A 15,995-nucleotide genomic window follows, 5' to 3' on the forward strand; every position below is an offset into this window, starting at 1 on the left:
CTAAACATGCCTAACTCATGGCTACTTGGATTGTGTATCAATACTTAACAAAAATAATAATATTCTAATAAAGATAGTTAAACTAGAACTCGAAAATATTGAAAACAAATTTGAAGATCTCCAAAACTTATAGTTATCTGTTCCTCCTTGGCTTTGATGCCAAACGAGTCTCGAGGATTTGAGGATGGATGGAAGTAAAGTTTCACTAAAAATGAAAATTTTCAACATTTAATATTTTAAATGTGTTTGATAATCATTTTAATTTTTTACTTAATATAAAATTTTCAATAAAAAAAGTGAGCAATAAGATAAGTAGGTAGGTAGCTACTTATCACTTAACGGAGAAAATATTAAGTTGATTTTATTTTATTAAAAAATTAAAATAAATTATCTTTTTTAAAAAAAATGAGATATTCAAATTACCATATGTATCTTTTATCCAAAACTCTCCAAAATAAAATAAAATAAAATAAAATAAAATAAAATATTATATTAATAAGATTAAATTTAAAAAAATGAATAATATTTTAAAATCAATCCTTCCTTTTACTAAACAACATAATTATATTCAATAATTATATTTAGTAATTTATCAAACAATTTTCTAATATAAATTCAACACTTATAAAATTTAGCAATAAAAATTCAGTACTTAAATTTTCAGCACTTAGATTTTCAGTTTATCAAACACACCTTTAGTTAATATTTTAATTTTTTATAAAATAATTCTTTTTACAAATTCATAATTTAATTTGTTTTATGTGGGCCTTGCAAGAATGAAAATGATAATACAAAAAGAAGTGGATGGCCCGTTTGAATTTGGATATTGAAGAGACCGACTAAGATCTAGAAATACGGCTAAGCCCACTCAAAATCAAGAGAAATATTTTTGTTTGACATTTATACCCCTGAGGCATTTCCCGCCAAAACTGAAAGGAAAGAACCCCTGGATTGGAAACTGGAATGTAGAAACTGGCTCACAAAAAATACCCATAAACCCTAAAAACGGCAAAAAAATTCCTCTAAAATCTATCAAAACGATCGAAATCAAAATCAATGGCTCCTTCGTTAAATGACGATTCGCCTCCTTCAACCATTGACGAAGCCTTCACCGAAAATAATCTCCAGGTTCCTTTCCCTGTGATTGTTTTTTTTTTAATAAAAAATGTTTTTGTTTCATTTCCAAAAAAAATTAATCACACTTTATACGTTTTTCTGCTTGGTTCTCAGAAAAATTCTTCGTTGTAAATTTATTTTAAAAAAATGCATGTCATATAGTTCATGGTTAAAGTACTTATTTAGTTAACTTTGAAGATGTTGAGGTTTTGAATAGATTTTTATTCATTATTTTTCCCCAAAAAAACATGGCAGCCGTTTGTTGTTCTTCAAAAAGGATCGTCTCGGAAATCAGATAGAAAATCATCAGGAACTGGAAGAACAAGGAGAACCGATTTGTCTTCAGCATCACCAAAGAATTCTGCGAATATCGAAGACGAAAAGGAAGATGAAAACATGAACTTGAGAATGGAAGCCTTTGAATTTGTTTGGTCAAAAATTGAATCAACCATTAAAGTAGGTAAAAATCCTAGTTTATTTATTCCTTACGCTTTTACTTTTCCCTTTTAAAAATTGTATAGCTTTGCAGGATGTTTTGAGAGATATTAATATGAACGTGTTTAGCGAGATACAAACTTGGGTGCATCAATCTTTTGACACAATCAGATCACTTGGGACTCCCGAGTTTCCTGAAGCTACTCAATCATTCCCTATTATAACTGATGCTAATTCTAAAAGGCTATTTACTGGTCTTGTTCTTACCAGTAAGTTTTCTGCTTCCTACTTTAGTTTAATTTTTGGTTGGAGTTGTTGCCCTTACCTTGTTTAACTAAAATTCTTTGGTCTATCTCGTTGGGTGCATGATGCATGCTATAAATATATCGTTTACAAAAGCTATTCTTTATGGTGTATGATGGTTGACAGAGAATATGGAGTTTGTTGATGATCTACTGACTTTTGAAGAACTTGGGAAACACTTGAAATATCAAGGATGCCATATTGCTAACCTTTCCTCACCTGACTTTACTGCCAAAAATGGGGTTGGTGGTTGCCTAAGAAGTTTATTAAGACAGTTTTTAATGTCTTCTTTGGATGTAAGTACTTGTAACAGCTCTCTTTGACTGTTGAACGATAATTTACTTGCAGTTTGTAACTTGAGCTTGTTCCTTTTTTCCCTTTTTGTTTGAGCAGCCAGCTGACATATCAATCTTAGCATCATGGTATAGAGAAGAAAACTGCAATAATCCAGTGGTTGTGATTATTGATGACATCGAGCGTTGTTGTGGGTCTGTCTTGTCTGATTTCATCCTTATGTTAAGGTATTATAGCACATCCTCTCATTCTTTTTCAACCTGAAAGTCCTAAACTATCTGGTTATCATTTACTTATCCACTCAGATTCTCCTTGCTCTGGATCAGTCTTATGATACTGCATTATGTTTTTTTTTAATGAAACCAGACTTTTCCTTGTTCTCAATGCTTTTGACACTAGGTTTAAATTCACTTTACTATTCATCTCCTAGTATAAGTGTTGCTTGCTGTTAGTTTTTGGATTCAGAGCCTTTTATCTAATATCAAGTTATTTTCTTGCTTTTATATCCAAATACATGCCTAACACCTGTCTTTATTATTTGCTCTTATATCCAAACGTAGTTTCTATTTTTTTTTCTTTTGGAAGTGAAAAGTACCCATGGTAACAAACAAATCACACTCACCTAATAATCTGTATTGCACTTGCCTTTTTGTTTCTGTCAGTGAATGGGTTATCAAGATTCCTGTTATTCTAATAATGGGGGTTGCAACAACGCTTGATGCCCCAAGAAATATACTTCCTTCAAATGCTTTACGGTGCTTGTGTCCCTTTGAGTTCACCTTGGGAACCCCAGCTGAGAGAATGGATGCAGTTGTTGAGGCTGTTCTTGTGAAGCCTTGTTCTGGGTTTATCATTGGCCACAAGGTAGCAGTTTTTATGAGAAACTACTTTGTAAGCCAGGATGGAACTCTAACATCTTTTATTAGAGCTTTAAAGGTTTGTAAGTCCATTTTGGCATAAACAAGGAGTTTATTCTTGGTTTTGCAGTGTTGCTGCTAACTTCTTGTGACTTTGAACATAATTGCATTCTTGCTGAAATTCTGTTTTATGGAGGTGTTTCAGATAGCATGCACTCAACATTTCTACACAGAGCCCCTGAGTGTCATTTTGCTTGAATTTGCTTCTGAAGAAGATAACTTGGTTAGTATCTTAGTATATTCTCTGACAAGGCCTTGTGCTTTTTCAATAATAGTGCATTCTTAATTCTTGATTTTTCTGTAATTTATCAGAAGGAATTTTTTAGCCTTGTTCTTTATTGTCTTTATGAATAAGCATTTGCTCTAGCGATCATATTTTCACATTACCAGGTTCTTTGGCTTTTATATTCTTTAAGGATTTGAAGTACATATTGTTTTTTTCAAGTGATTCTAATTCAGTCTACAAATTAAGCATTAATGGCATGTAGTTACAGTTTGTTGCTACCTTTATTATTGTATGATTCCGACATATAGAAAAAATTATCATACATTGTTTAACTGATAAGTATTTTTGCTCTACTTTCTGGTTTAAAAGTCTCTTTGTTTTAACATTCTTTAAAAAAAAACTCTGAATCAAAGGCTTTATTGATTTTTTATTTTGTGTTGTAGGTTTTAGAAATTGAGCGGTATGGATTATCACCAGAAGTAATATGGAAGCATGTTTTTGAACTTCCATCATGTCAGAGGTATTTCAAATACCAACAATGTTACTTTTGTTGCATTTTTTGTTTATGTAAATATTTTTGAATAGGAAGTAATTATGTGATGAGTTTCCAAATCTGCAAGCAGAGTTAGACTTAACAAGCCGACTAGCGAAAGCTTGGCTCATGCTTTTTCTGAATTGAAGAGATTACAAAATCAGTGGAGAGCAGTGGTTTTGGTGAGACTTAGTCTTTTCCTTTGCTTTGATGTTCTGACATGAACTGTGACATTTTAAGGAAGGCTTTTCAGTTTAATTTTTTTTTTCAAATTGTAACCAGAAAATCTTTTGTTTTGTCATTCAACATCGTTTAGCATTGCTTGCAAAGCAATTGGACTTCAGCTGATGATACAGTGTTACACTGTTAGTTTGGACATGGTTTGTCAATTTATTATTATTTAATCTAACTAGAAGAAGGTTAAAACAAAGTTTATTTGATCTTAACCAAGACTGTTGGCCATATCAGAGATGTGAAAATCTGGCATTAGGTTGAGGCATTTGGCTTAGTATACTGAAGGTTAGGCTAAGTACTTGCTTTGCTAGCCTTTTTCCTTATTTCCACCTATAAAAAAGAGCTTAATTTTGGTTTGAATTGCTGCCCTTTTTTTAGAAACATGCTTCAGCTTATGATTCCACTCTGTTCTTCATTTTACAGTTTTTACTGGCTTAATCCTTTGATATGGTTACTGAGTCATCATTCAACTAATTTTCGTTTTCTTTCCTGACATATAATACATTGTAGTGCCTATATGTAACTGGGAAGGGTGAAAAAGTCAGACTGCTAGATTTATTCTGTGAGGCGATTGATCCTGAATCATACAACCAAGGAGAATTTGATACTAACATGAAAGCAGAGAAAGATCCTGTTTTATCTTCTAGTCGAATTAAGGGACATTTTATCTGTAAGGCAGTTCGTTTGGTGAGGTATGTTTCAAATTCTCATAATGCTTTTCAGTTGCAGTTGCCCTTGCATGTACTACTATAGGTTTTCTACGGGTAACATAGCTAAAAATGTTTCTCAATGCTCACTTAAGTTTGGTTGTGGTTTCTACCACCTAAAACTGTGACTAGTTCCCAACAAATTTTAACCTCATTTTTATTCTTCCTTTTCTTTTTTCTAACATATCAGTTCAATTTAATGAGTATCCTTCGTGTTCTTGTATGAGAAACAGGGTATTTTTCTTAAATAATTTTTGTATCCTAATCCACGGCTTCTTCTGACTTCTTTCTGGTGAACCTAAAATTACTCATCATTTAAGTTTTATAAAATGTTTTCAGTTATTTTATATATGCTTACACTATAAATATGCTTAATAAGATTGGGTAAATAACTAAACTTTGAAAACTGGAAAACATGGCTTCCCTCTGTAGTTAAGAAGTTGGAAACCTATTAATAACAAAATTCCATTACTACAAAAAAAAGGAAAATAAGAGACTTAAAATTTAGTCATTTCCCTTATTTTGTTGATCCTTTGTATTGTAAACATGGTGATGGAAAATGGAAACATTTTAAAACTAAACAGATTCCTTGCTTTTGATGATGTGGTATTTGTTTTTGCATTTCATTTATTCACTGTACTGAAGTTTAAGTTCAATTAGGGATCTTTCCACCGCACAGCTTGGAAACTTGCTTAAGATATGGGAAAACCTTACTGTTGGCATTCCTGAGGTATGATACTGCATGAAGCATCATCCATGCAGATGATGACTATATCTCTATAATTTGATACTTTCCTAGAAGAGTAGGTATCCTTCAGATGCCTGCTTACAGGGAAATACTAACATGATTTCTTTCTAAAGAAAAAGAACGATTTATAAAATGGTAATGCTTATACTAGTGGCATAGCTATATCGTAATCGAAATTGTTGGTTGGCTCTGTTAGCCATAGATTTCTGTTTTATAACTGTCTCCATATTGATTATCCTGATAATAAAGAATTATTTATTCTTTTTAACTATCACCCGTTGAAGTTTAAGGGGCTTGGCTTGTCTCTTCCAATCTTTTGCATGAAGCAGCTGCTTATCAATTAGAACACTATCGATTTAATTATTAAATTTACATCCAAATTAAGTTATGTGTTCTCTTATCATTTATGTATGATTATAATTCTTATGTACAATCTATGCTGATTGGTGAATAACTTTTAGATAAATTTCTTTTTCTTAGCACGCCTAGAAAGGGAGAAGTAGGGGATGGATAAACCCTCCATGCAACTTAGGATTTTGACTTGTTAGGGTCATGGAAGATATTCAGTCATGATTGCAATAAGTGTTATGGTACATGAACTAGAAACTAAAGGAGAAGAAAATTTTATAAAGTATGGCATCAAGTTTCCAAGTGCATGCACCTAAGGTAGAATTTTATCCCATTATCCTAAAGAATGGTTCCAAGGTTGTTGGACTTTGTATCCTTTTTTGATTGCTTGTCACTGATGTCAAAGCATAACATACAAATGTGTAGACCCCTAGATGTTAGCATTTGAAGATTTATACTTTATACTGTGATCAGAATGTATATAATTTTTTTTTTGCATGTATGGGAATGTCCGACTAACATTATATGACTCAGAAAAGAATAATGGACCATAACCAAGCCATCTCCTGAAAGTGTAACAATTAGGAGGATACACCATTACTTCTAGTGGCTGAAGCTTAAATGCATAGTCTTGAACAAAATCATTTTCCTGCTAACTATTTCATTTTCCTGCTTATTGAGGGGTTCCAAATAAGCCTGGAAATGAGTGCAGGTCATCTTTGCTGGATCTTTTTCTGTTCTTGATCTTGCATTTTTGTTGGCCCCTACTTTTATTAATGGGAGGGAATTAAAGATCCCATGGTATTCTAATCACGAGGTGGAAAAATATAAAAATCACTTTGTATTTGGGCATTATTTAAAATATATTGTTCTTTGACTCATGGTTTCATGAGCAGTGCAAATGCCCGTTCAAAGTGTCATGAGTGTGGAGTACTTTTCGTAGAAGTTAAAAGGAAAAAAAAGAAAATGGATAACTCTTTTATCTATTAATAATATTTAGACAGTAATAATACTGTAAAGATCTTGTTATAGCTACCTTTAGGGAAGCAAAACAGCTGGTTGTTTTCTACTTCTATTACAAATTCTCAAATGGATACTACCATGAAAATGATTTTGGTATGAGCTGCTAGTTAAAGGATCAATTTCAACTGGAAGTTTTGTTTTCTAGCTGTGTATGGAGGTTCTTTTTGGGCGAAGGGGGGTGGGGGTTAATCGGTCTTCTGGTTACTTTTATCCTTATGTTATTTGATCTTTATTTTTTGCATAATTGCTATAACTTTCCCTTCTACCTGACATCTCACATGACATTAAGTTACTTGTGTTCTTGTTATAGATAAATGGCAAGGTGAAGGAGTTACTGCCTTTACTGAATGCGGAGGATGGAAAGAGCTCAAAGAAAGATTTGACTGTAACACCCAGGTAACTACTGTTACCTTTTCAACTGCTTCAGAAAATGAATAATACCTGTGTATTTGGAAAAGAAATTATCATTTTATATAATAAACTTGGGATTGAAATTTCTTTTGCACTTATGAATGTATGTATACCACCTTGAGGATTAGTTTTTGATATCTTTGACTTTTTTTATCATAATTAGACTTGAAGATTAATCATCCTTACCTGAAACCATATGGGTTCTTGTTAGAAAGACTTTACAATGTTTCATACGGTAAAATATTTTCTAGACTATAATCACATTTTAGCTTGGATTATATTAGTAATTTAATACTAAGCTTTTATTACTTTTAATATTTTCAGATAAAGACTTTTGCTGCACGTTCAGTTCCTAGTTTTGTTTGGTTAATATTTAATGTTCTCTCCTAATAAAGAAAAAGACCATAACAATCTTTACCAACTTCTCTGTTAATATTCTTGCAAGGAGTGAAAATTCTCTTCCTAGCTTCAGTAGTTGTAAACTTGTAAATACCTTTTTATTTCAGAATTGACTGTTGTTACTAGTTGCCATTCTTTTCCTAATTTCTTACTGGTTCATTTTCACTGATTTATATGGCAGGAGACACACATCTCGAATCCAATTGAATATTGAGAAGGACTCAAAATCATTAAGTGATAAGGCTACTAACCTTATAGAGTGTATGGTTAGGTAGGGACACCCATTTCATTCCTCTATCCACTATACTTGATGGAATTGATACTGCTCTATATGCATGTGATTTGATCAGCAGTTGGATGCAGCCACCTTATTGGTATTTACATTATCATGTATTAGAGATATTTTATGTAGTTCTTACTTAGGGCATATACTCTCTGTTTTAGAATTCTGGCTATTTATTTGCATTTTAGATAAAACCGGTTATATAGCCTGGGAATGTTGGTACTGTGTGGTGGAAACAATTTTCTTTTCTTGCTATATCTGTCTCTCCCACAAGTCTTGTTCACTTTATACCCTGTTTCTAAATTACTGACTTGTAATTTTTGTGACAGGGATTATATGCATCCCACTGAGTGCATACCTTTTCACGAAATTTTCTGTTTTAAAGATGCTGACAAGCTTCGACTGGTAAGCACTGAGGTTTAATTCGCATGATTTCAATATGTTGAAGCAACCTTTTCTAAAACATCAAAGAATGCTGGTTAACACAAATTCACGGCTGGTGTAAAATTGATATTTAATTTGTTATTACTTATGTTTGTTACCCATCTTCTTTTGGAATCAGAATACAGTTGTCGTCTACAAAAGTGGGCTCATTATAGTTTTATGTCTATGGTTGGTGAAAATTAGGAATATAACCTTGTTTGGCGTGTTTGATTGAAGCTTGAATTCGTTACAGATCATTAGGGGAAAGTAACATAGTGGAAAAAGCTGGATTTCCCATACTTGATGTAATTCTTATGAAATGAATCAGACTTCCAATGTAACTAGAACTTTGCTAGGTTAACTGTGTTGTAACAGAAATTGTTTGTGTTTACATATGTTGTATGCGTGCGTGTAGATGAATCCCATGAGGAAAAGTACAAAACAGTTAGCCAGTTATTGCTTTTTCTAGGAAACAACCATTTTAGGCCAATTTTCCCATCCTTCTGTTACCATTTAGTTTCTTATAAAGGTAAAGGCCTGGTAAAACCAGTCCATTAGAGTTCAAACCAAAGAGAAAGTACACTTGAGGCTAAAATTTACATGCTTGGTGATCCATTCCAACTGGTCTTAACTTATTAGGTTGAGTTATTTAATTTTAAAGAAAATTCAACTGCTTTAGCATAATTAATTGCATGCATAAATAGAAACAGGAGAAAGAAACTTGTTACTATCACCATGGGTTTGACTTGTCACCTCTGGATATTCCTGAAGTATATGGTTGAGATCGAATACAAAGTAATTTGTTTTACTTCTGAAATGTTATGCAATTCTCAACTTCATGTTAATTAGAACCAAGTTCCTACTGTTGAACTCTTAGACCTTGAAACCTGATTATGCATCTTAATTAATTTGAGAGAAGTCTACTATCAATAATATTTTTGCATGATGATGAATATGAAATATAGATACTTTCTCATATGTCCTAGCTACTGTAATTTTGGCTTAGTTTTACTTATTTCGACAAAACTTCTCTTGGAAGAAGTGTGAATTGACCAAATGGTGCTTTCTCCGTGTTGTCTAATTCTGTCTTTATCTGGTGCAAACTTAATTAATATCCTACTATTACCTGTTGGGATGTTTGAATTTAAAAAATTGCCTAATAAATTGTGGTGATAACTTTGCCTTCAATAGTGGTGTATGGAAATCTCATAATGCACAAATGCTGCTACTGACTTTTAAATATATATATATATGTAGAATGTAGAGTATTTCTGATAAGTTCTAAAACTTCTGCAGGAACCTAGTGATTCTGGAGTTCTGTTTCTTTGATTCATCAAAATTTCTCAAAGTACAAACTAGCCTTTATTGTCTACATGAAAATAGGAGCGCTATTACACGCTGATGGAAATTGTTCATGTTTATGTTGTGGGCTTGCATCTTTTTTACAGTTTTAAAAGAGTAAATGACGATAAATGAACATTACCTTTGATTGTTTAGTTCAAAAAGCCTTCTTGTACATCCCAACAAATCATACCAGTATAGGAACTTTTTTTTGGGCAGACAGGATAGGAATTTTTATAAGCAATATCTATAGCATCACAATTTCTCATTTTTCTTGTCCCTGTTTTTTGTAAGGTTACTTTCATCCCACTTTATTAGTTCTTGGGATTTAAATTTTAGTGTTTCTAAAGTTCTATATTTTGATTTTGTTTTAGGCTCTAATTGGGGACCCTAGAAGAAGGATTCAAGTTGATCTTCTTGAATTCCAGAAACTCCTCTGCTGTAGGTGCTGTACCAGCAGCAGCAATGCCCTATTACCATCCATGCATGATACGTCCATTATGTAAGTACTTTTTGCATTTTCAGTTATTGAAGAGAATGATCGTATAACTTTAATGGTAACCACAGTCTATTTGAAATCATACTTATGATCCCCAGATTGTTAATGGATAGCATCTCATGTTCTACCCAATTATATTATTTGAGTTAGACTAACGTTTGAATGGATTGGATTTAGTTTTTATCCTTTTGGTTCTTCTGCCCATTCATTTAAGACTAGATTGGTGATCTGTTCATTTTATCAATAAAGCATCCTTTTCCAGTAATGAACAAGGTTGCTGGATCTTTTGTCCTTTTCTCTTGGTTCTTCTAATGTTGTAGTTGATGGTTGTTTAAGCATTTCAGACATCAATGAATTTACAGATTTTTCTTTATTGTCTCCCTAATGAAGTGATGAGTGATATATTTTAAATTCTCAGCAGCCTCTATAAAAAAAATAGTTTTCTGCTTGTTCCTGCTCACTGCTGCTGTTAATAATTCCCCTCCTTCCCTTTTTGGTTTCAAGTTCTCAATGAGAAATTGGACATACTATAATATCAATTGCTTCAGCTTTATGGTCTCTGATAGGTGCAGGAATAAAATATAAAGGCTTTTTATTTTCTTTTTTTCCTTCCTCTCAGAGAATTTAATACTTAATTTGATCCAAACCGTGAAAGGGTGCTTATGTCAGTGTGGTCACATCTTTAGCACTTTGTTTTAGATATATTGGTGTGTCCTTTCTAGTTTAGCACTAAAAGTTGTGTTATTTTCTTCTTAATGAACACAACATGCAGGTCTATTACAGTATGTTTTAGCTTCGTATGGTGCTTGTTATGAGCTAAAGGATTGAAGAGATACATTTTTTTCCCCCACTTTTTCCAGACTTGTCCGCTTTTAGTATATATGCAGTTTTTCTCATTCTTATTAAGACATAGAATACCTTCGTTGAAACTTTTGTTTTGCCATCATGTGGTTTTAGGTATAAACTTGCTCAGGAGCATGGTGATCTTATCAATCTCCACGACTGGTATCAATCATTCAAATCAATAGTTCTCTGCCCAAATAGTAAAAGGAAACCAAGGCAGTCCCCATTACCAAAGAAAAGAAAAGGCATAAAAGAAGCAGAAAGCCAGAGTGAAGCTTCTATACAGTATCCTTTGCTGTACCATTCTTCGATATTTATTTTCAGTAAGTTGATCTAGTATATTTCCTTTGCCATGCATTGCAGCTGGTTGAGAGATGCAGAGTTGCACTGTTGACTGATAAAAAAATTGCATTCAGTCATATTTAGGGTATGTTTGATTGAATGGGGAAGTGGAAGGATGGAAAGAGTAGAGTGGAAAGATGGAAAAGTAATAAATTTTAAGCATGCGTGGTAAGAGGGAAAAGGAAGAAGAAAATATGAAAGATGACTATTTTTAATGCATAAATATTTCTAAATTGGAATTATAAGAGAGAAAATTAGATAGATATAAACTAAGTGTGCATATATTTTTTTTTTTTGGAATTTTCATTTTTTTTAATATCTTTTTTCCAACTTTACTAAGCAATGGAAAGAAATTATTTTTTCTTTCCATTTTCTATCTTTCCTACCAAGCTCACCAATGAAGAGATAAATAATGTTTCCTTTCTATTTTTCCCTCTTTTTTTTCATCTTTCCAATTTTCTTTCCACCTTATCAAGGAAAGATTGAAAATGGCAAGAAAAAATAATTTTCTTTCCATCCATTGATTAGTAAAGTTGAAAAAAGATATTAAAGAAAATGAAAATTCCCATTGTCACAATTCTTTTATAGTTAATGCATTCATTTTACTTTTTAGTAAAACTTCCCATAATTTTATCATCTTTGGTTCTCATGATCTCATCCATCTTTTATCTTTTATCTGTTTTCCTGTTTGCTTATGATATCCAAAATCTTTGTTTTGTTTTTATAAGGGGTAGGGGTAGTGATTGTCTAGAGATTGAATCCAGGAGTGGTGTCAATTGAGACTTGAACACAAGTCTTTTGCCACTCCACTTGAGGTTCAGTTGACTATTTATTTTTAAACTATCCATGTTTGACACATGCAAATATGGGTATGGAGATATGATTTTCTAGATATATGAAGAAAACTTGGAAAAACTGTGTCTGAAACTTTTCTCTTGGGTAAACATAGCTAGAAATCATAGACAGGCTCAGCTCAAGCTTCTTTCCTGAAAATAGTGGCCAGTTTGCTCTTACTATACATTACTTTGCTGCTAGTGTATGAACTCTTGGACTGCAAAATCATGTTATTTTACTTTTCAACTTACGATTCCTATCCTGCGTATAGCCTGCCTTCACCGACCATAGCCTCCCTGTTTCTAGTTCTGTTTACCAGCTGTAGTTTAAGATTTCTAACAAGTTAAAGAAACGATTTGAGAATCCTTGACCATTCTTGCTATAGAGCACGGTTTTGCAGGGCAGTTACTGAGCTCCAAATTACAGGGCTTCTTCGAATGCCCAGTAAAAGACGACCAGATTTTGCTCAAAGGGTGGCCTTCGGGCTCTAACATTCGTACATCAATATATGTAGGTAGGTTTTTGCTTGGAATTGTTTCTTTAGAAATATATATATAAACTGGTGGTTTTTGGTTAAAATGCAAATTGATCTGTGATTCTTTTGCAACAATGCAGTTATTTGGGTACTTGTGGTATTGCCAAGTGGCCCATACAATATGCGGCACTTCCAAAAGGAAGTTGAAAGTTTTAATCATTGAAGGAACTAGATTCGATAAGTTTGTCTACCTATTGTCTTTCATGGAAGGTGAATACTTAAATATTAAAAGATAAAATTTATATTAATATATTTATACAAGTGAATTTAATATTTTCTAGACAACAACAAGGGTTGAACTGGGGTTTCACTAAAAAGTCTTGGTTGTCCGGTTTTTTCTATCTAATATGATTGATTATACATTGAAAAAGTTTAAATGATTTAATTTTTTTCAATTTATTAAAATAAATTAATTTTATAAAAATTATTCGTTTTAAGTAGAGGTGGCAAAATAAATTTGAACTTGAAAGTTTGCTTGAAAAGATTTAATCTTAAATGAAAAAAACAACCTTAAATCTTAAAAAAAAAACCCTGAACTTGAGCTCAATTTAAACCCAAACTAAAATTTATTGCTTGAAATAAAATGATCAAACTCTAACTAAAATTTTTTTTCTAAGATAAAATTTTAGTTATCAGTTTTATTCATAGTTCCTTTTTAAAACTTCAACTTTAATACGACAATTTTCATATATTCATGATGGTACTAGACCCATATTTAATTTCAATTTTCTAATACAAATTTCTAAATCTTATTATAAAATTTATATTAGTTGATCAATGGTCATTGCTTTTTTTTAATATAAAATAAAAAGAGAAAAAAGAAAATAAACTATGGCCAACTATACGGTAGCCTATGCGCAGCAGCCTTGTTATTCGAGAAACTTGTTGCTACACCTTCGTGTGATGATAGCTCCGATCGAACTGAAAATGTAGTTGTTGTTGAAGCCTTTGGATGTCTGCTACGAGTGGTTCTAGTTTCCAACTTACAGTTACCTTATCCAGTAAAATAGCCTGCCATTTCTTGTTCAAATTCCTGCAAACACATGACAAATTCATTAAAGGATAGAACATAGAGGTAGTAGTGATCTGCAGTGCAGTTTAGTATCTGTGTCCATTCTAATGTGCGGTAGATTATTATTTGGTTCCCGCCATTTTCATGAGCTATAGCAGCAGCACCTGTTAGACCCGAAGTTCTATTGGTGTACATGGAAAGAACCACTTATTATTTCCACAAGACTTGACATCGTTAATTATTGGGACTGTGTGCTCCGGTAGCTTAGATCCCGAAGGAAGGGGGCGATCTTGGTCTTTGAAAGCGCTGATATATACGTTGGGCATAGCACTTGGCTTTAAACATCGTTCGACTAGGATTTGGTTCCTCCGCAGAAAATAGCATCGCATTTCCAGATTGCCCGTAAGGTTACTACTATATTTATGTATATCCACCTATTTTGGTCACTATGCGTGTTAATATTCTTAATTTCCCAACCCAAACCCGTATGTCATCGTGCAACTACCAAACCACACACCTTGCAAAAGAACAGTTCCTAATGAAATGATTGATAACTCTTCTAGAGTTATCTTCAGTATTTTTAGACTAATAATTCATGTAAATTTTAAGTGGTTGATAACAAATTTTGAAATTTTTATTATAATTCTATCATGTTGAATGATATTAAGATAAATTTGTTATTTTGATAATTTTATATGCTAAACACATGAATTTCACAGTTTTGAAGATAGTTTGTGTACCGGAAGAAAAGACAGTCTTGAAGTTCACCTATTAATGCTCAATGCGATAGCATTTCTACACCATATGCCATGCAGAATTGGGCTGATATATAGTCATCCTTGGATTTCCCGAATAAGTTTATTGGATTTTGGCAACTCTCTTGACTCGACTTTAAAATTGGGTTAACAAAAATGAATAGCTTGTTAAGGAGGAAAGAACCCAAACCATCCACTACGGAGGAAGAGGCTCAATTGTCTATAGAGGTGCCCAAAACCATCATCAAAAGACTTGGTAAACATGAGAAATCAACATGAATCAAGCAACTCATGTTTACCAAGTCTTTTGATGAGAATTGAGCACATTAAGGAGCAATTGTGCAAAGGAGCGAAGCAAAAGGAAGGAGGAAAGAAATTGCAAGTTGTGCTACGGAGAAACACCAAATTTGTCTTCTAGTTTCTTTCCCCTTAATTTTTTTATTTTGTTATGAATTGATGAACATGATTGCCAATTATTTTTCTGCTTTTAATTTAATTAAAATGACTTAATTTTGTTGATGTTAGTTTGATTGCATTCTTTTAGCTTAGATTGTTATTATTCTGTTAATGATGTTATTTGCTTTGGTTGCTTATTCATTCAAATAAAAATATGAATATGCTACTCATGCATTATGAATGTAGGGTAGCAATTGAATTAATTATTTAATCCAAACAAGATTGTAATTAATTGCAATAATATTTGAATGGTGCTTGTTTGATCACTTAAGGATTAAATTAGTAATAATATTAAACAATATTGTTACCTTGCATAACCCTTGTATGATGCATGCTTATGGAATTGTAAAATTGCTTGAGCATATAAGTATGCTAGAGGAATTTAATACTTAAATAAGTATGACTTCATAATTTATTCATATTGGATTAATAAATAGTCGAATTGTCATGGTTTTCTTCCGTAACTTCATTAACATTATTTTAATAATTCTAAGTTAAAAAAGACAATTAATCTAACTCCTTCATGTCATAGTAATTAAAATTTGTGAATTGCTACGTATTATTTTGTGTTTACATTTTTATTTAATTTTAGCATACTTAGTAATTTATTTAGGTTAATTAGTAAATTAAAATCACTGTTAATTATTTTTACTCACCAACTTGTCAAGTGATAAATTTTGTAATATTTACCTAAACAGTTCTTGTGAAGACAATATTTTTTACTTACTACTTTATTATTTATTGACAACTGTGTACACTTACACATCATTCGAATATTTCGTAACAATGATTTATCAAACACAACGTATTCCTCTCGTCTAATAAATTAATGTCCCAAAGCTAGATAATGATGGAATAACTTACAAAGAAAAACCATGATTTTGAAAGGAATATCGAGTTGATGGAGGAGTTGATGGAGTATGTGCATGAAGACAGCAACAGCTCACCCCTGTGAGACTCCCAAACAAGCTTGGGATAA

The 15,995-nt window shown here is 32.3% G+C and overlaps 1 protein-coding gene across 4 annotated transcripts; it reads left to right on the forward strand.

Annotated features, from left to right (window-relative positions):
- Positions 1–931: 931 nt before the first annotated feature.
- Positions 932–13,103, forward strand: LOC107940023 (origin of replication complex subunit 3). Of its 4 annotated transcripts, none has more exons than XM_016873430.2 (18): positions 932–1,128; positions 1,372–1,572; positions 1,646–1,820; positions 1,981–2,150; positions 2,248–2,375; positions 2,811–3,084; positions 3,211–3,288; positions 3,735–3,811; positions 3,915–4,005; positions 4,568–4,749; positions 5,425–5,494; positions 7,194–7,279; positions 7,875–7,964; positions 8,306–8,381; positions 10,115–10,242; positions 11,197–11,367; positions 12,644–12,772; positions 12,874–13,103. In XM_016873430.2, the coding sequence occupies exons 1-17, from the start codon at positions 1,057–1,059 to the stop codon at positions 12,747–12,749; spliced, it is 2,175 nt and encodes a 724-aa protein (XP_016728919.2). In that variant the 5' UTR covers positions 932–1,056; the 3' UTR covers positions 12,750–12,772; positions 12,874–13,103. The 4 variants fall into 4 exon arrangements, with proteins under 4 accessions (XP_016728919.2, XP_016728920.2, XP_016728921.2 ...); XM_016873431.2 differs by having other exon boundaries at positions 948–1,128; positions 12,644–12,768; XM_016873432.2 differs by having other exon boundaries at positions 948–1,128; positions 2,811–3,012.
- Positions 13,104–15,995: the final 2,892 nt, after the last annotated feature.

Source organism: Gossypium hirsutum, chromosome D03, assembly GCF_007990345.1.
Source record: "Gossypium hirsutum isolate 1008001.06 chromosome D03, Gossypium_hirsutum_v2.1, whole genome shotgun sequence".
Lineage (NCBI taxonomy): Eukaryota > Viridiplantae > Streptophyta > Magnoliopsida > Malvales > Malvaceae > Gossypium > Gossypium hirsutum.